Source organism: Corylus avellana, chromosome 9 (genome assembly GCF_965113065.1).
Source record: "Corylus avellana chromosome 9, dhCorAvel1.hap1.2, whole genome shotgun sequence".
NCBI lineage: Eukaryota > Viridiplantae > Streptophyta > Magnoliopsida > Fagales > Betulaceae > Corylus > Corylus avellana.
In genome coordinates, this window is record NC_142498.1 from 22817404 (window position 1) to 22838785 (window position 21382).

Here is a 21382-nt window from a genome sequence, read left to right on the forward strand (position 1 = left end):
AATATAGCCCCCTTATTTTAAAAATCAATTCTCAAAATATTTCAAAACATTAAACAGAAAACAAAGATGGCACAATCTCTTTTCTTCCAGACTGTTACTTTTTTTTTTCTTGGGTTTCCTCACTGTTACTTGGATGTGATAAGAATGATGCTACAATCTCTTTTCTTCATTGTGATTAAATATATTAATCTGTAAAATTCCGAAATGCTACAAAAACAATGCCTTGGAAGTAATGGACTTTACTATTTTTTTTTATACAAGCAAAAGACCACATTAAACATAAATTTAATGCCATAACCAGAGATGGCGAGCATGATCATTTCATACCTTAAAAAGCATTTAAATTAGAACCAGAAACTCCCAAGTTTGTCCGATCCCACTGGCTTCGACTTATCATGAAATGCAAGGTCAAATAGCTCCGCTCTAGGGGCATTGGAAGATTGCTACTTTGCTGCTGCTGCTACTGCAGGTAACCAGTTGTTTCACTTTAAAAAAAAACCACAAAATCAGGGCAGCAGAATACACAGCAAACTAATGCCTCAGCTTCCAAAAGCTACACAAGCAAGCCAGCAGTGGTGACGCTCATAAACTGGAAATTCAAGTTCCAGAAGCAAATATCTTGGGTGGAGAAGCACATCATCTTCCCAATCTGATGATGTGCAATAAAATCATATTTACATCTAAGGTCCTGTATGCTTTCTCCTTTAACCCATTGCACTAGAAAGAAAGTCTTTCTTCGGTAGCCTTAACTGCAAAATTACAAAAATAAATGTAGCTTCTAGCCAAGTAAAACGTCACATAATCGAGAACTTAAAACATCTATTAATTTGTAACCTTTGATTTTGTAGTCCTCCAGCCTCCCGAGTTCTGCTCTGGGGAGTAAGAGAATTTATCAATGGAATCCAAGATGGTTGCTTTCTCCTTGCCTGAGCTTCTGACCGGCAACAAATTCTACATGCATGCTGAGAAATGTTATTTTTCCTTTTCCAAGTGGATTGAGGCATTTATAGTTCAATTTACTTATGAAAATAAAGTATTTCTTGGATAGAATAGTGAAGTCAATCTTCATCACTATTCTAATTAAGAACCTTTTTTCCCCATCAAACATTCTAGGAACCAGCATCTGGCTATATACTAGTTAGTCATCAGTTACAAGGCAAGACAAAACATCCCCTGAAACAAAAAAAGTTTCTGGAATTTTAAATTCATGGGCGACGTCACTTTTATTCAATCCTTTCTATTTCTCTGTTTACCATCATTCACCGGTCAATAATTTCAAAATTTTAATTTCTCCTTATCTGTCTTCCTTAAGTATTTTGAGCATTGTGCCAAATATTAACCTATATAAGCATTATTATGGAAATGACACAGAAATCATATGATACAAACTTACCTTTTCATTTGAAACCTTTTTCTTTGATGCTTCAAGATTCTTGATTTCCAAATGCTCACGGTAAAACAATATCTGCCCACGATTTTTAGTTAGAAAAATAAATTTCTACTAGGAAGAGTTAACAAATCAAGACAAATGGCATAAAACACAAGTACCATTAATTTGAAGCATCAAACAAGAGAAAGATTCAAGCACAATAAAATGTCCACTGAGTTTAAGTATGGTGGGATACCTTGTTAAGTAGTTGAACATTTGATGCGTCAGTTGCCACAATCTGCACACCAAGAAAATTGCTGGGGTTACTGCAGAAAGGGCAGAAAATGGTATTGAATACACATCCATCTTCTTCACACCAGATACCCTGTGCCGGAGCACTCTTAATAGTTCTAGTGCAGAGTTCAGGATGAACAGATGACGTTTCAGTCATGACAACTTGTACGCTTGATGTATCCACATCATGTTTCAATTTTTCTTTTAGAAGAGATGCTAGGTGAACTTTTGATGAGGTGGTTAATGAGCACATTACAAATAGATGGTTCTCAGGAAGACCCAATGGGCTTTTGCAGAGTGAACAAGAAATCTGTAATCTTTTATCCATAACAGGAATAGAAGGCACACATGAAGCAACATAGTCGTTCTCTGAGCGTGATGGAGAAACATTTGACTTTTTGGATTTCTGCTCTACACAATTAGACTCGAAACCAAATTGAATTCTGCGAGTTGCATCTCTGTTGGCAATTGAGCTTCTCGTTAAACTAGTACAAGCAGGAGATTTAGCACGGGGGACATCAGATTGTTCATTTTGTGTAAGGTCAATAACCAGAGCTCCCATGGACCTTCTCCTTTTTTGAGTATGAGAATTAACACTCAAATTTAAAGATGATTCCATTTCTGGCATGCTGTAGGTGTTCATAGGGATATTCCTTTCAGGAGTAACTGCCACTGCACACTGAGCTCCAGAAAGTGCTTTGTCTGGATTAGGTAAACAAATTGAACTAGGCAATACTTGATCTTGAAACTCAGTAGAAGCATCAATTATGGTTGAACTGGAATTATCATCCTTCGAGAAGGATCCTGGACTAGCTGTAGTATTAGTTTCCTTGACAAGAGATACCTCTGGATCTTCATGGGAGAATGTCTTGGATAAAGTCTCGGAGCACCTGCAAAAACAATTCGTGACTTGTAACTTAATAATTATAATATACCAGGCAGGAAGATATTTCGTAAACTATCCAGCTAATTACTAAAAAGAGTGAAATTTAGATAGAAAATGATGAAAAGCAAGTCAGCAGCCTGAAAATACAAATTTACTCTTGATGTATCAATAAATACACAATGGATAATTGTATGCACTATGTTAACATGATCCAGCCAAAACAGGGAAGAAATTAAAACAGATCACGTAACACTACGCTCCCTTGACTTAAATATGTTCTACTTTTTCGCTTGGTTCCATTTACCTCTTTCCGGTTCTTCTATTTTATTCCTGTTCAGAGGGTAGCAGGAGACCTTTAACCTATACTGCAGAGTCTAGTTTCCCGCTCCACTGCCCATATCTTATAAGTGGTGAAACTCAAAATTGTGATCCAGAAACTTCAGAAGGAAGCAGCTAAAAACCATTTTACCAGAAGACCAATGGGGGCAGTCCAATTATCTAGAACACACTAATAGTTAACAAAATGATGAACAATGGAATTCCAGAGTTACCTTAATTCTTTCTGAAAACTGCATTCGGGGTCAATATATTCTATACAGTTGTTAGTGTCCTCATCCATTCTCAGAGATGCCTGAACTTCTACATCACCTTGATATTTCAGTAGGGAAAGGGAAGCATCATAATTGGACACAGAAATTACTTTTTGTCCATAAGGATCAGACTTGTTCAGTTTCTGATTCTCCTTCCTTCTAAACCCTTGACTTTGTCCCATAATGATCATACTTTCAGACTTTTCCTCATTAATGTCAAAATTCTTTAAAACATTTACTGTATGCTTCCCTATCCTTTCCTGCAAGCAAGTTCACCACTTAAAACATATAGCTCAAACTTAACCATGAAAAGAAAAGAAAATGGAGAGTAATTAAGAACCAACAATGGCAACATATACGGGACCTTGACATCTTTGAAAAAAGATTTTAATCCTTCTATTGAAATTCCAAAGCTGTCATATTGTCTAATTGGTTTCCTCAGCCACTTTGATATGTATGCTTTATTCCTTTCTTCCCGATAACGCTCATCTGCTTGCAAAAAACGAATACCTTCAACATCAAAGGCAACTCGATGGAAAAGAGATTAAATTGGCAAAACAAGTTGAAGAGATTCTGAATTTAAGCATGAACTAGCCAAAAAAAAAAAATTACCAAGCAGCCAGCAGGAGCTTTATGGTGAAGGGTGAGTCTAACAAGAATTCAATAAAGAAAAGTTGAGAAATCTCACCACACTAGCTTGGTTTGACACAGAACCAGGCTGGAGATAATATTGGGTATGTTTGCTAATGGTTTTGAAAAGTGTTTTTTTTCTCTTTTTTTTGCTTGAAAAAATGTTTTAATGCGATATGATGGTGAGAAGTATTTTTGGTGGGATCCACATTTGAGAAAATGTTTTGTGGAATCCACTAAAGAAAATTGTTTGGCTGTATTTTCAAAGAAACAAATACTAAACTTATTTTAAGAAAACACAAGCAGGTGTAAAGCTAACTTCAACTTCTTTCTTATAAAAAAATTAAAAAACAGAAAAGTGTTTTCAAAGGCAATTACCAAATATTTCTAGGAGATAACTTTTCCAGGACATAAAAAATCAGGGTAGAGATCATTATTAATGAAGCTAAGTAATGTTAAAGGATAAATCTCAACAAATTAGCAGATCCTAACAAGTCAGCAATCCCATGAAACATGGACCTTGAATCATGGGATTGCTGACTTGTTGAGATTTATCCTTTAACAAGTAAGAGGACAACAAAATCGGTATGCTTAGAACAATTACCTAATAAGATGATGGCTCCATAATCAAACCTATGTCGTATGCAACGTCCTATAGAAAGTAAAAGGCACCGTCATAATGAATTATCAACAGGAGTAATAACTATCAGATCTGCATTATTATACAAGAGAATTGTGACGCAAAATATGATAGCTAAATAAAATAATAAAACGCCTCATACCCCTCAATAACAGAATAATATCAAATGTCAGTTAGGCACACTCAAAGTGGAACCCCATCAGGGCATACCTGCAGCTTGATTTAGAGCTCGGAAGGCTTGGTGACAGTACCACTCACTCCCACTTAGAAGGCTTTTGGATGATTTATGAGTATCATTATATTTCTTCTTTAATGCAACTTGAATATCATTTCTGATAAGAAGTTCAATCAATCAGCAAATCATGGGTTATTTAATAGGATATTTCTTCTACAGAAAATTTAAGAAAGGGAAGAACTCTTACGTGTTGGGAAAAGGGATTCCAACAATTATCTGAGATAGTTAAGAACTTACGTTGTCAACACTCAACAATCATAAAAGATAACACTAGACAAGTTTCTTAATGAAATTAATGCTTTTAGTTAAATAAAGAAGCAGTTATTTACAAAGACACTTAACAACATACGTTGTTCAGTCTTTTCAAGGGGGGCAAAAAGGATACAACCACCCGGGCATTATCATCTGAGAAGTCAATTCCTTCTGAAACCTGCAAGAATAAATTAATGATTGAGCATATGCAGACTCAATAAAAGGTCATATTGATTTATTATTTGTAAGACTTCACTTTGGCTGTTATAATGATAGAATGGCATGGTCCCTTATGTCTTTGAAAATAGAAAAGGTTAATCAGTATGTTTTATGAACAACAGCAGCAGTATCCCCGGGAACCAATCTCCTTCAATGCAACCCTACCTCTCTACCTCTAAATTTCACGTAGTACCTCAGTACATACCACTCCACTATCGAGCAAGGTTGCCGAGGCATCTAACGACTAGACCACTATTGACAATACCATTCCCTGTACTCTCCAGCTGAAACTCCAGTTTAACAGCAAACTAAATCAAAAGGTTCACCAATACACACCAGCTCAAAGTCTAGCCCATTCAGCCCATGCCAACCAATCTGGTTCTGGTCGAGCTTCTTTTTGGTCTATTCTAGCCTAGTCTTTATTTTTCTCATCAATTCATTCTTTCAGTATCATTCTTAATTTATTTAATAAAATGTGTAATTTCAAATTTTGGTTTTGATTTGTGTAAAATGTGCATCATAGCCCCAAAACACATATTATGCCAGTAATTAAACAGAGCGGATGATCAAATTGACCCAAGACTATCATGTTATTACCAATACAAAAACAGGTATGCCAACCAAAAGAAATTCTGTGGAGTGGAAGACAATGCCAACCATTGCTTAAGACTCCTTTTACTAGAGTGAAGCTATAATTTAAATAGAAGGCTACTGTTAGAATAAAATTGTTAAACCACCACTTGTCCTAAAAGCTTAAGCTGATACAAAGAGGTAAATTTAATTATTTAATCAATACTTTAATGCTCCCCCTCACGTGTAGGCTCAAACTCTCTCTTAATAAGTGAGACGCAATATGTGAATATATAATTTAAATGTGAGTAAATTGACTAAGGGTCCGTTTGGGATAACGGTTTCAATAAGTGTAATTTTAAAAATTGTGTTTTTAAAATCGCAAAGGCGTTTGGTAAAATATGTTAAAAAGTAAAATATTTGTTATGCAAAATCGTGATTTTGGTTTAAATTCGCGTTTTTTCAAGTAAGCAACCCCTAGCCTGCTTATAGAAATCGCAAATTTTTTTCCCCTATTTTAAATTACGTTGTTTTTAAATTGCAATGCCGAACGTCTTACGTTTTACGATATTTTTTAAAAACACAAATTATTCTTGCTAAATCGCAATCTCAAACACACTCTAAGATAATGTTCGGATTTAGGACCTTCGCTTTGATCCATGTTAAACCACCACTTGTCTTAAAAACTTAAGTTGTTAGGAATATGTAAATTTAATTATTAAATCAATACTTTAATAAAAATATAATTAATCTACCTTTCCTCGGCAAACTGCAAGAAATGCAGCTCCTTTCTTTTGATTTTCTGGGGACTCTACTACATTGAAGTGATTAAGTTCTATTTTCTTAACCCGTCGCTTTCTCCCAAAAATAGGTTTGTTGCCCAGACGAATTGAGTCATAATAACCTTTCAAAACAGGCTCAAATTCATCCTGGCTTCCTCTTGGCTCTGCACTAACCAATGAAAAATAAGCATTCTCAATATAAACTAAAAGTCTGGGGGACAACAAAAAATCAACTCAAGTACCGATGCCAAGTAAGATGAACTCAACTTTAGCATCAACACTAAAAGTGATCACACAAGGATTTAACATTTGTCATTACAAATTTTCAAAGAATTTTGCAAATTATGAGATAAAAAAGCACAAGGAAAAAAGGAAGTCTTACCAACAAAAAGGGACTTTTCTTCATTTAGTTGTGACCATTGACCAGTTTCACGCCAACGATTGCACAGTTTCTCCATCAGCTTATAACTTGGGAAGAACACTAGACAACCGCCTGGAACAATCTTAAAAATCTCTTCTAAAGATTTCCCGAGTGCATCCTTCACAACAAAACAATAACTTATGCACAAATGGGAGGAGATATCATCATCAATTAAAAATCAATGACAACATGCAAAATTACCTGAAATTCATATGCATCCGCTGTTTTATAACTTGCATTCAGTGGATAGTTACCTGGACCAGTGGAGATTATAGCAGGCCACACCTGTAGAGACAAGGTCGATAACTTGTACCTAGAACTGTTGAACCAAAATGAACCAAAGAACACTATAGAAACAAAGAAATGTGAATTGAACCTGTGATTCAACATCAATTACATGCGGAGCTTCCAGACAAGTTTCAAACTGAACTCCAAGCTCAGATGAAAAGGAATTCATTGGTGACAACGTCCTAAATCACCAAAACAAGGTGAGCAATATTGTTAAAGGAAAAATCCTACTTTAGGGCATGGCAATGGAGTAAATTGCAAGAAACTGAACAAGAGCACAATCAAATATGCAAACTCCCCCTCCCCTTCAAGTTTAGCACAGTATGAGACATCATATGTGTCAACTTTTCTGGAGAGTCTTGAAAGGTAAGTGCATTTTTGGATGATATTGGTTACACTAACTAAATCAAATTACTAAGATCACCCTATTGGAAAGAACATGACCACCCAGATAGGCCAAATGAGGAAATTTTAGCCGCAATAAAGTTCATTTGGCAGATGGACATACTTTCTCAAAAAGCTGTGCGCAAAAGAATAATACAAATTGTATAAGCGGCATAACCCACTTTGTGCACTAGTAAAAGCTCTGTTAGCAGCCTAGGTGTGGTGAAGCAGTATGCTTACCCTGACGTCAATACGACTGACAAAGAAAGGTCAGCAATATCTCTAAAAACAACAGCTGGATTCAAGCACCACAAACTTAAAGTATGTGTCCAATTGCCAAGTTTTCCTGATACAATAACAAAGCCAATGGTTAGGCTCTTCATGGCAATAAGAGCAGCAATGTGATTAAGACAAACAATAACCATCAAAACCACTACAACATTAGCCAATTATTTTATCAAACTTTATGTATCATCTCACAGTTAACCTTTCAAAAAATCTAATAATGATAGCCTCCACTTACCAGCATCTCGTTTAATATATCGTTGTAAAGCAAGCTGATAATCAAAAATGTGACGCCCATTTCTTGAGAAAAAATAAGTTAGAGAAGAGAATAAACCTGTAACATTATCCGAAACAGTCAATCACCATAGTAAAGTTTCAATGGACAATAGATAAAGCTGAGGATACATAAACATGAAAATATGAAGCCTGTACCTTCCAGTGTCATCACCGACATCCCACTTAAATGTGCTACATCTGACTCTGTATCTGAAGCAGCGCTGATTGCCTTAAAACAAAAATAAATAAATGTTTCAACAGAAAATGATAAGAATCAAAACAAAAATAATAAAAAATCATATACTCAAAATACCTTTGTAGCGCATTCTAGCAAGATTGGAAAGCACTGTTGCGAAATATTAGCTTCTTGGAGCTCTCTTAAAGCCTTATCACCGGTCCAACTATGACATATATTAACAAAATAAAAATAAACAAATGAATACTTACGATACTCTTTTATTTTCTTTACTATTGGTATCTCAAAAGGAATATCTTAAAGCCTTATCACCAATCAACTTTACTTGAACCCAGTGCCCATGATTTCAATGGTGAAAGGAAGACAAAATAAATGGACTATTTTTCACAAGAAAAATTTGATAAGGATTACATCACATGATCTACTCACTATTCTTGGGAAAAATGAAACTGACAATCATTCTTTTGTAGCATGTTAACCTACAAACTGATAAGAATTCTGCAACTTTTGTATCAGAATTCCATTTTGAAAAGACCTTGAAATGAATAATTTCAGAACTCAAGATTTATAGAAGCATAACACAAGTAAACTCACCAAGAGACATGACGCTGAAATTCACGCTTCTCTAATGTACTTTTCCTCCGCTCTATCCAATTTATAAGGTCCTAACAACATTACTAGCACTCATTCAGACCATTTGATAATCAAGGATTTTTTAAACAAACTATTGTCAGTATGCTTGAAACAATTACCTGTGTCATTTCATATAAAGGTTGATAAGTTAAAACATCAACCGCACACAGTTGCTCTAGTTCCATCTGCAATTCTTTCAAAAGGTATCACAACTATAAGCAACAAACTTATAAAATCATGAAGAAGAAAAAAAGGTTAATGGTTCCATAACCTACTATGCAAAACATCTTCTTCAACATCCACACTGCCAGCATCTCGAGCAATATCCTCTATGTTGCTGCAAACAAGTTAATTGAATTTAAAAGCAGATAAACTGATCTGAAAAATCAAGAGAAATCCAACCTTATAATTAATTCAGGTAATACTACAATACATGTTCCAAAAAACAGAATTGACTCCAATACATTTTATGACAAGAAAAATAATTATGTCCCTTAACTATGCAGATGTATCATTTTTGCAGAGCTCCAAAAGGAGATTTCTGGTTCTAAAATTAATAAAATTGCATTAACTACATTGTGCTTTCAAAAACAGCATAAATTTTAAACATAAATTGTTCCTAAAAGTTGTGCCAACGCAGCAAATCATTCATGAAATTCATGTGCATATATAACGCAAAAAGAAAAAAAACAATTTAAAAAGAGCAACCTACTTTGAACTCTACAAAAAATTAACTAAAAATCCAATCTTGCATGTGCTTCCAAAACCGGCGTGGAAAGATGACATTTCACAAATCAGAAATTCACCGCTTATCAACTAAAAATCTCATTAATAGTTTAGGTAATACACTGTAAACTTGTCAAAGAGAAGGTTATAAAAAGTTAAATTTAATCAAATGAGATGGTGAAAAATACTGGGCTTCATCAAGAATCACAATGGCTCCTTTAATATCTACTTCCATAGCTCCACGAATGACTGGATTGATGATGTAGTTGTATGGGCAGAAAACCAATTGTGCATCATCTGCCATCGAACGTGCTGCATAATATGAGCAACCTAAAGAAGGAAGAAAATTGTTGTAAGATTGTGTTTGCAGCACCATGACATATGGTGTCAGAAAATATATATATATATATATATATATATATATATATATATATATATATATATATATATATATAAGAAACAAACCTTTCACGAGTTGTCCAACTTTTACAAGATCTTCTATATCATGGGCCTCATGGCAACCTCCTTTCTGAAGGGATGGATGACCTTTGATTTTATGCGCGCTTCTGTTGGTAATAAAAACATACAATTGCTATTACTGTCACTCAATACATCATAGTGTAAACAAAGATAACCAAGATTAACAGAGCATATAGGACAATAGATATAACTCACTTAAATTCTGGGCATCCTACTTCTCGATTACTCAAAAGCAACTTGCTGGAAATTTCCAAAACCATTTTCAGTTATGAAAAATGAAAGGAATCTTATTTATAAAAACAAAATAACAAAAAAGCCATATGGGTCAAAAGTGCACCATTCTTCATCAATATTCTCTTTCCCGCGTATGTGCTTGTTTGTGCAGTAATGCTTCCGTGATGCCTGGAAGAGAGAGAGAGAGAGAGAATTCATATGCAAACACTACACGCTTCAACCAGGAAAGAAAAAACTCCAGAATAACATTATTCAAAAGCAAGAATACAAGAAAAATACATTACTTAAAAAGGGTCCTGTTCAAACAGCTATATACCTCCTGATGGAGTAGAAGAGTGCAACTTCCACCCACATATCCAATAACAACATATTAACCATTGAGAAATTTTCGTGCGGTAAAAAAGATTCCTTTTATAATTGCTCACTCAACAACTGGTACCAATGAAAAACATGTTTCATGATTAAATGATTAGGAATTATTTTCACCCTTACTGTTAATTACACTTGGCTGCAATATGGATAACAGAAGGAAAGGAAACAAGCACTCTATGCTGTGATGACTTACAAAGCAAGCAAATTGGACAAATCCGAGTGGTCCAATATATGTTAAGCAATAAAAATATCTATTCAGTTTCTAAATGCAAGGACCTATCTAAAAAAATGCATGGGAGTGTGAGGCATGAGACGTGAGACGTGAGAGACATCCATATAAGACGCTAACCATTAGCATGCATCATTAAACATGCCCTCCAAATCAGGATGAATGGTTTACTCCCAAATAATTAGTTTTATTGGGACGATAAGTCGATAACCAAATCACAGTCAATATAAAGACAACAAGCTATCAGGAGGGCTAACACAAATTCCCGTTGTACAATACCTAGGAATTTGTAAAACATGAACTGACAAGGAATAAGTAAACATACCAAAACCGCCATTGGCACTCGATAAGCAGTTTTCCGGTATTCACGAACCACTTGAGAAATTTGTGAATGCGTCCTCCTTAAAATACATAAATTGATAACCATTTAAGAAATGAATTCAACATTTGACAACATAAAATATCAATGTCTTGATACTTGGGAGCTTGTAAAATCTTCTGTTAAACTTCTCAAGTAATTCTATGGAAACTACAAAAATAATTGACATCATATGACCCAAATTCTTTATAATTCTTAGTTTTTCAGATCAAATTACTACAAATAGTGATCAGAAGAAAAGATTGTCGCCAACTTATAGCCAATTTCAAATTAGAATTGCATAAGATAGGGGATCAGTTGTAATATGAAATTTTTTAACTATAACTTTACATGAGAAGATAGGCAATCCTTATTGTGGCATTGAAGTACAATAGTGTCAGAAACAAAACCTTACAACTAAATAACTAATTTAGCTGCCCTAACATAGGAAATTATAGTTGAAAACCGCAATGCTTCCCATGTCATAAATTGCAGTATTTTAACATAAACTTTGTAACTATTACATTTCAGTGTATATAAACAAATATTAAGACATTTTGTTCTCACTAAACATATGGTTTTATGAAGTGGGCCGTCCAGTGCTTATGTGAAGTTTTTAAAACATTCATAATTACTTTATAAAGCAATAGTCCATCTGAAATCACAAATTTCCACAACATATTACCTGACTAAACAAACAACACAAACAAATAAATAGAAGCTCCCAATTGAAGAGATTAGGATAAAACTTTACGATGCATAATATATGGTTGGTGTTGCCTTTTTCTTTTGATTCTTGCTGTTTGCTGCAGATTGAGCTGGCTCCAAATTCTCTGGCCCTGGGTTACCTATTAAAACTGCCATGTCAGTAGCGTAGAGGACCAAATGGTGAAATGGAAAGATTAAGGGATTGTCTGGCCATCCCATAAATTTGACTGCATTTATCAAACTTCGTCAATCAGAAACCCCTGTTAACAAAATTCATAATGCAGATGTCTCTATGTTGTTTTCCTCTAAATATGCAACAACCAAACGAAGATCCAAAGACTAACGCATTAGGTTTTAAATTATTGACTTATTTCTCACTTTCTTAAAAACCCTAACAATGTAAAATGTACACTAGATTAATGCATTAGGATTAAAATCAATCTTTAAATACTTCCTTTACCTGAAGGCTCCACTTCTGGAACAAATCCGCCGCCGTAAGCCAGAGGATCAGTCATCGCCTCCGGAGCAGGCTTCAAGTGAGAAGGATTCGCACACTGATTCTTCGACTTACAGTTCTGCTGCCAAGCGAGGGTTGAGCAAAGAAGCGAGAGCGATTTCCCCGTGCCGGTCGGGGACTCGAGCAGCGCATGGCAGTGGCCCTCTCTCTGGGCGCGATCCAGGGTCGAGATGACACGGCCCATGAACGCGAGCTGCGACCCGTACGGCCGGTACGGGAACTCCACTTGGATGCCTCCGATGTGGTACGCATTTTTGGGGGCTTTCGGATTAGGGTTTGGTCCTGGAGTTGCAGAGACCATTTCTGGGTGTTCTGCAGAAGATCTTTAGAAGAAGAGAGCTTCGGGGCTTGTCAGCGGGATTGTATATCTGATTGAACGTTGTGGGAGGCTTTGGAGGGTTTTGGCGGGATTTGGCGGGATTTTGGATTTGTGAGATTTTGATAAAGGCGGTAACTTCCCTTCTACACTGTGCTTTTGCCCTTGATCTCGCAGTCCAACGGTTTGTGATAGTGCCACGTGTCCAATGTAAGATAATAATTAGGTGAATGTTATACACTGCCCTGTTGATGTCACAGCGTTCTCCGACTCTTATTATAAATTAAGGTTAATAACTTTTTTTAGTATTTAATTTTTCACTTAGGTTTTAATTTATATATACTTGACTTATAGATAAATATTGGTTTAGTACCACCATCGTTATTCCATCAATCAAACTAACGGCATGTGTCGTAACAAAAGCATGCCACGTGTCCTAACAAAAATAAAAAATAATAATAATTTAAATAATTTAAAAAATCAAAACTTGAAAAAATAAAAAGATAAATATGGGGTGGCCCGGCCACCTCCATTTTGGCCATTGAGGGTGGCTGAGCCACCTTAGGGCAGGCATGGGGTGGCCGAAATTAGTTCGGCTCATGGAATGTGACGAAGATACTAAATTGGCATTTACCCATAAGTCAAGTACCATCCGTGATATGATTTGAAATTTATATGAAAAAAAAAAAAAAACTTAGGTACTAAAAAAATTATTAACCCTATAAATTTAAATATCAATAAAATATATGTCTTATTACATCAGTCCAATAAAATGGACATATTATATAGCATTTTTTTAATAATTATATTAAATACACACCGATGAAATGTTGTAAAATTTCAAAATTAGGAGAAAATTTTATGGTAAAGATTAAATGTTGCAGCATTTAGGGTGCATTTGAGAGTGTATTTAAAAAAAAAAAATTAATCTGCTATTTTAAACCAAATCACAATTCTAGAGTGTTTGGGATTGAGATTTAAAAAACGTAAATTTTAAAATCGCAAAAAAATATGCGATTTTCATAAGCTAATTAGATGGTGTTTATTTGAAAAAAGTGTAAATTTAAAACAAAATCACGATTTCTATTAAAAAGATATTTGGCGCAATAGTTACCTTTTTTTGAGACCAAGAATACCCACCTAAAATATATTAAAACCCTTATTTTCTCTTTTTTTTTTCTTCATCCTCTCAGTTTCTTTCATCCTTTCTCCGTCCTGTAGCAGTGTGCGTCGTTGTTGTCCATCTCTCCGCCCCTCTACCAGGTAATAATCTCACCTTAATATTTTCTTGTATTTTTTATTATATGTCTGTTTGGAATATGTTTCAAGAAAAAAAAAATACAAAAACAAAAAAGCATATAGAAACAAGTAATATAGCAATATATAATTGCCTAAGTAGAAAACTCAAAGTTAATGTCAAATTATAAGTTATACTTTTATTTGCATAGGTGTTAAAAATGGAGGCTTATAGACAATGTTAGTTTTTTTTTTTTTCTTTGAAATTCAATGTTAGTTATTTTACTGTTATAAATAAATGTCATTATTGGTAATTTGGTCATGAAACCACAATTATATGCTAATGTTATTCAAACACTCAATTGATAAAAAAAAAAAACATTTTTTAACATATTTTACCAAATGCCTGTTCGATTTTAAAAACGCAATTTTTAAAATCGCACTTATTGAAATCACACTCCCAAACGAGCCCTAAACGTGTATGTAGTGTCGTATCAGGTAAACAAAATATAATCAGACTGCTCCCCCAGCTCAACACCTCTGTGTCTGATGCATCATCCACCCTCATCAAAAACTACTGGCTCATCGCTATGGTTTTCGACTCTAGTCTTTCCCTATGAGTGGCACTATCTGGAGACGAGGAGACAGGTTTAAGGTCATGAACACTTTCAACGTCACGTCTTGGCTTCTCAAATTTCTCAAAGTCTGTCAAAGTCTGATTCTCATGGAAATCCACATCTCTGCTTCCAATCATCTTCTTCTTTCAGCTTGTAGCCGAATTCCGCATCTCCATTGCCAACAAATACGCAATTAATGGCTTTATCATCAAGGTTCGACCGTTTTTCCTTAGGCACATCTGCAAATGCCAAGCACCCAGATGCCTTCAAGTGAAAGTACGAAACATCATTTTCTATGCACACTTTCTCTGGAATATTAAAACCCAAATAAACTGATGGAGACCGATTGATTAGGTAGCACACAATACGAATAGCTTCACCCTAACTAGAATGACTTAGACAATTCAGCTATCCTTAACATACTTCTGTCATTTTACAAAATAATGCAATTAATTAATTATCAATGCATGCCACACCTTTGTGCTATGGGGTTACGGATTCAGGAAATTATCTGAATTGGGGCAGAAACAAAAATAAAATATAATGAAGTTGTGACTTACCAAAGACGGCTCACTATTCAAACAGAAGAACTTTCATAAACTTCACATAATAGAATCACAGCGTCGTAGAAGCCAAAACAAGCACAAAAAAAAAAAAAAAAATTGTGAAGCCACCCCTTGGCCCAGAGGGGTAGCTCAAGGCTCTTGGGGATGGTTCGGCCACCCTCCTTTTGCAAGATGGGGATGGCCGAACCACCCCCATAGGCCATGGGGGTGGTTCGGCCACCCCTGGCCGGACATTGGGGGTGGCTTGAGCCACCCCTTACCCAAAATGGGGTAGCCGGCCACCCCCTATGGTGACCAGCCACCCCCCTTCTTTTTTCTTATTTTTTATTAATTTTTTATTAATTTGTTTTTTTAATTTAAAATAATATTTTATTATTATTTTTATTGATGGGATATGTGTCCCATTTGTGGCTATAGGATTTCTGAGAATAAATTCTGGCCATGAATTAGATATTCTCCAGTCCATAATGGACTGGAGAGGATCCTGTTGTATTTTGTTCTCACAAAATTAACTCACACCTTTCGTGAAGCATTATCAATAAAAGTAACAAACATTTATTATCACATACATTAGAATAAATCAAATCTAACACTCTGGGCTTTATACTAGAGGATTTTTGAAAACATTTTTCCGACGAATTCCGCTTTAATGGAAAGCATTATCAATAAAAAAAAAAAATTGAATGACTCCACTTTAATGGAACCACGTACATTAGAATAAATCAAATCTAACACATTGGACTTAATACTAGAGGATTTTTGAAGACAAACTTAATTTAATCCACACAAGACAAACACACCCAAATGACCACTAATCTGATCACTGAAACTATTTGTTAGGAAAATCGACACTTTGGAGAGTTTTTAATCAAATCATAATATAACATGTTGAGTTACTGCTTAATCCAAAAGTTGAAGTATGAGTTTGGACCCTACTATGCTTCAATAATCATATAAACTTATTATGTCTTTTTAATAGTACTCAATTTTTTTAAGTGGAAATTTCACCTAACCCTCATGAATTGTCATCATCATTACAATGTCCTTCCTGAAGTTAAATTTCTCTTAATTTAACTTTATTGTATCAATCTTTCAATTGTTTGCAATCACACCCCTCTGTTAACTTTTTCCAAAATACCCTCATTTGTTTTAGGAAACAAAAAAATTGCAAAGATTAAAAGCGTTGGTCCGAATTTAACAGTATTTGCAAAAATATCCATACTTCAATTTTTGCAAAAAAAATAAAAATAAAAAAAAATTCTAAAAATGGGGGATATTTTGAAAATTTTGTTGAAATTTAACAGAAATCCTAACGGAGGGAGGGACATTGAAAAAAATTAAAAATCCGATACACTAAATTAAGAAGTTTTGAATTTTACGAGGGACATTGCAAAAAAAGTGACTATTAAGGGATAAGTGAAGTTTTCAATTTTTCTCAAAACCAAAACATTAAAGAGTAACACAAATATAAAACACATATACAAAAATAATTTTTTTTCTCGTCAGAATACCCTTTTTCAGAAAAAACAAAAACACTTTTAACAAACACAACATGTAATCCAAGAAATTTATTGTTGAAATAGTTAAGTCACATTTCAATCAAGAACAACCTTAGTACAAACATTTAAGGAAAAAAAAAAAAAAAATCCACTCATTTCACAGCCAACTTGGCTCTGGCATGGCCTCGGTTGATTTGAAATTGTTCGGTAATGCCAAGATGCGCCATAAGAAGCCAGACGTGAGTGAGGAGCTCCCCGCCTTTGGCAAGCTGTTGAGCATGATAATATCCTCTGCAGTGACTTGCAGCGTAACCCATTATCTCAATCCATACGTTACAAACAAACTCCCACTTCTCTATGTCCCCCAACTTTTCACCCATTTCCTGCAATAGACGTGCAAGCCTACATCCATCGAATAGCACGGATTTGCTCCTGTCCCCTTTCACTTTAGTTGGTTCAACTTCAGTACTCACTTTACACAACATTGTGCGAAGTTTGACCATATCTTTTGATGAAAAACCTTTTTCCTTGGAAAATTCCTTGATCTCCTCACAAGTGTCTCGAAATCTGATCATCCCAATCCCGATTGGCAACATGGAAGGACGCATGACTAAAAGATACAACATGTAGTCCGACAACTTCTTGCTCGAATCTTTGTCAGCGCAGTTTTGATCACTATTTTCATGATAGCAGAGATCAGTAGCAACGTGCCAAATAAGAATGCTTTGGTCGAATTCTACCTGCTCAGTGCTCCAATCGAATGATGAAGAACATTCATATTTTTCTTCTTTGAAAACAAGACCACCTCTGGCACTACATAAAGACGCGATATATTTGTTATTCTCTGTTTTTGCTTTGTTGGCCTCTACTTTTTCTTCTTTGACATCTGGTTTTTCTCTGTCTCCCCTCGATTTCTTCAGGAAGTGCTGGAAGATCACTTCTTTCATTTCTCTAGAGATTTTGCAACGGTCTTCATTCAAGTACTTCTCCAATGTTTCAAGAAATCCGAATTTTTTCACAAATTTTTGGACACGTTTGTTATCCCGAAAGGCACGAGGTTGCGTTTAACGGAAAATCTTAGCAAATTGTACTGAGCCAAGGAATTTGACCACCTCTTTTTGTTAGAAGGTAGAAAAGAAGAGACAATGTTTCCGACACATGAGATTATTCTTGAAACCATAGGTTGAAAAAAATAGGTGAATGGAGAAACCATATGTTGAAAACAAGAGGTGATTCTAGAAACCATAGGTTCAAAAAAATGGGTAACTGGAGAAACGACATGTTGAAAACAAGAGGTTATTCTAGAAACCATAGCCTTAAAACAAGAGATTATTTTAGAGATCACCATGGGCTGAAAACAACAAAAGTGAGATTTGTGCTTACTCAACCATAGCTTTGCCCTGTCAGAGAGTAATAGCAAAATGGCACCATAGAAATCTAAAATAATAGCTCCAGCCAGCAATATGTAAGTAATGATGAGATTAGTCCGCAGGTGATTGTGTTTCTCAACAAACAGGAACAACACAAACACTATAATAGTGATAGAGGAAGTGATGAAGCGGAAAATGCATCCCCATGTAGTGTATAATATAGGTGCCTTTGTATAGAAAGCATCATACTCGAAGCCAAGCTCGATTTCAACTAACTTGAAAGCATCTTCCCAAATAGCTTTCTGGAAGTAAGCCTGGCTCTTATCTCGGTGCTGGGAGCTAAGAATAAGATCTACAAAGAGCCGCTTGAAAGTCTGGAAGAATTTGTACGCTGCTTCCAATGATTCCGCACTTGTACGAGCGGCACTGTTGTTACCGTCATTTTGAACAATATTGGACTGGTGAGAAAAAGAAACCTCTTCCAATGGTGCCGCCGCGGCACTCTTGTTACCCTCATTTTGAACATCGGACTGTTGATAAACCTCGATCACCTCATCAGCCAACACACAAAATCCCTCGTCCATCTTCAAACTAAATTCCTCCATGAATTTAGCATAACTTGGTCCAGGATCGGGAGAATCGAGCAAGGAATCAAGGAAGTGCTCACGATTTGCAGACATCAAGGCCAATGACCTTTCCCCATACTTTATAAACCCAGCAAAAAGCATGGGAATGGTGAGGAACGAGATCCGAGTTACACTCCAGGCCGTGTAAGTGATATACAATGCCACACCCGTTTGGACTCCAAGTCCAAGCAAGTGCCTAATCCACAACTCATTGTCTGCTATAGCATAAGCAGTAATTGTGTCTGGACCGCCAAGGTGTAACAATAGGAATGGTGCCCAAAATGCCATGAGCTCATCATCGATAGGATTGGTTTCATCGGCAGTACAGCTTCCGGAATTTCTTTGCCTTTTGAAGAGGACACCCAGTGCAACAGTTGCCACCCAGTCTGCCATTAGGTACGCTGACCAAATAGGCAATCTGGGCCAGGTTCCTGGATTATACTTTCTTCGGTTGCCCAACACAATTAGTGACATTTGCAATAAGAGGCTGCATACCACCAGTATCTGTACCTCCCAATCCTCCCATAGTTTCCGCACCAATTCTAGGGACGGTTGGTGGAGTATCCTCTTCTCCGCAAAAAGCCAACCGCACAAAACTGAAAACAAAAAGAAACCCATACCACACTTTGAAAAAAAGACTAAATTTATGTTAAATATAACTTCTAATCACACGAAAAAGAAGTTCCATAAATATCAAAGGTTATAGCTGGCATGATTGTAATTGAATCTAATTTCGTGGTGTTGCTAGTAACTTACTTGTAAGTATCATCCTCAGTTCAGCTTCTGTGATCTCTCAAGTCTCAAGTGCATTTCTTGGTAAGAGAATTAAGGTATAGAGGAGTGTTTATCTGTTATGCCAAGGAGAGTCTCAGAGGGGGTGAACGCACAACTTTTAAAGCCGATTACTGTGGAAGAAGTAAGCATCGCCTTGAATCAGGTGGTGCTTCTCAAAGCTCCGGGACCTAATGGGATCACAACTTGTTTCTACCGAGAGAATTGGGCTACAATAGGCGATGAGGTATGTAAAGCATTCACTCATTTCTTTGAAATTGGCCAGATGGATCGGAGTTTAACTCGACTCATATTGCTTTAGTCCCAAATAAAAGAAATCTCACTTCAGTGACTGAGTTCAGACCTATAAGCTTTGGTAATGTGCTATATAAGATTATCTCAGAAGTGTTATCAAATAGACCGAAGATTGTGCTATCACATATCATTTCTCACAATCATAGGCTTTTATGATTTATCCCTGGACAGCTGATATTTGGTAATATTTTAGGCTTATGAAACTCTACATTCTATGCATACTAGGATGTGGGGATAGTGGATTATGTGAATTTAAAATTAGACATGAGTAAGGCTATTTATTACATTTTGATATGTTCGAGATTGGAAATTAGCACTCAAGGTAAGTAATCGCCCATGGAAACGCAAAAATCGCTTCGTCATTAAAATCAATACTTTATCTATAAATTGTGTGTTTTGATACTCAGCTCTTTGTAAAATTATGTTGGGAGCCTAACATTTTATAAACAATGATTTGTTGCTGCATTGATATTTATTGTTTATTATGAACTAAATTTACTTCCTCAATTGATTATTTATAAATTGTTGTGAATCGTACCACCATGAAAAAGGGGGCGTAGGATATGGGTTGCGTACACATTATTATATAGACTTGACCAATGGCCCAACGATAATAGATTAGGACACCTTGGATCCATTAGCCATAGTGACCAGCGCAACATAGTATGGATTGCGGTCTCAATCTACAAAATTACTAGTGGTGTGGATCATCCAAGATGAAACCTGGTCGAGCCACTAGTGGTAGCTAGTTGTGTACCTTATTGATGCACCGAAGTTGTACCAGAACTCTTACAAGACACGCAAACCTCTCATAAGAGGGCTTAACTTATGGATAGGCCATGTGGGAATGGTTATGGAGTATAAATGATTATGACTATTATATTTCACATTTAATCAACATGATTTTCTGCATTAAATTACTATGCATGTTGTCCCTGAAATTATATCCCAACTGCTTTACAAAATGTGTTATTTTTGTTCAATGGCGTGATGACAATGGAGATAACATTCCCCAGTTTACCCAAACTCATGCTATTTTCTGAAGTGCTTGTTCTTATTGTTTATTTCCAATTGAACCGGGCTCACAACATAGGCTAAGTTTCGTTGGTGATTTACTATTTACTAGCAAAGTCGTGGACTTGTGTAATTACTTTCCCACATGTAAAACATATTTGTTTTACAGTTTAGTAGGGTTACCTTTGGATAGCATAGTAGAGATATTCCCAGGGATGAAGACGCTAAGTGGGCTTATACATGCAGATCAATTTATATATATCATTTGCGCATAAATGTTATTGAGATGATATTGTATATTTGTATATCTCATACTTGGAGGGTATGGTTTTGTGTTTATGATAGAAAATAGTCATTGAGGTATTTAGTCTTTTAGCTCATCTCTATATTTTCCATTTTCTGTTATATTTTACTCTGATATGTGTTATATTGGGTAGACTTATGGTTAATTACAAGATAATTAATTTGGAAGAGTAAT

General features: G+C 35.6%; 1 protein-coding gene and 1 pseudogene across 2 annotated transcripts; both read right to left on the bottom strand.

Annotated features, from left to right (window-relative positions):
- Positions 1-156: 156 nt before the first annotated feature.
- Positions 157-13001, bottom strand: LOC132189129 (uncharacterized). Of its 2 annotated transcripts, none has more exons than XM_088510350.1 (28): positions 12518-13001; positions 12104-12197; positions 11317-11392; positions 10494-10558; positions 10352-10396; positions 10142-10242; positions 9865-10006; positions 9226-9287; positions 9070-9143; positions 8912-8982; positions 8435-8522; positions 8278-8350; positions 8084-8179; positions 7801-7906; positions 7265-7358; positions 7090-7173; positions 6850-7006; positions 6441-6631; positions 5030-5074; positions 4832-4860; positions 4620-4741; positions 4374-4421; positions 3504-3628; positions 3101-3399; positions 1626-2553; positions 1394-1465; positions 835-951; positions 157-463 (listed from the first exon to the last, which is right to left on the bottom strand). In XM_088510350.1, exons 1-28 carry the CDS (start codon positions 12873-12875, stop codon positions 461-463), a joined length of 3765 nt encoding a protein of 1254 aa, XP_088366476.1. In that variant the 5' UTR covers positions 12876-13001; the 3' UTR covers positions 157-460. The 2 variants fall into 2 exon arrangements, with proteins under 2 accessions (XP_088366476.1, XP_088366475.1); XM_088510349.1 differs by having other exon boundaries at positions 157-749.
- A 3959-nt stretch (positions 13002-16960) lies between these two features.
- LOC148583930 (uncharacterized) lies at positions 16961-19422 on the bottom strand (annotated as a pseudogene).
- Positions 19423-21382: the final 1960 nt, after the last annotated feature.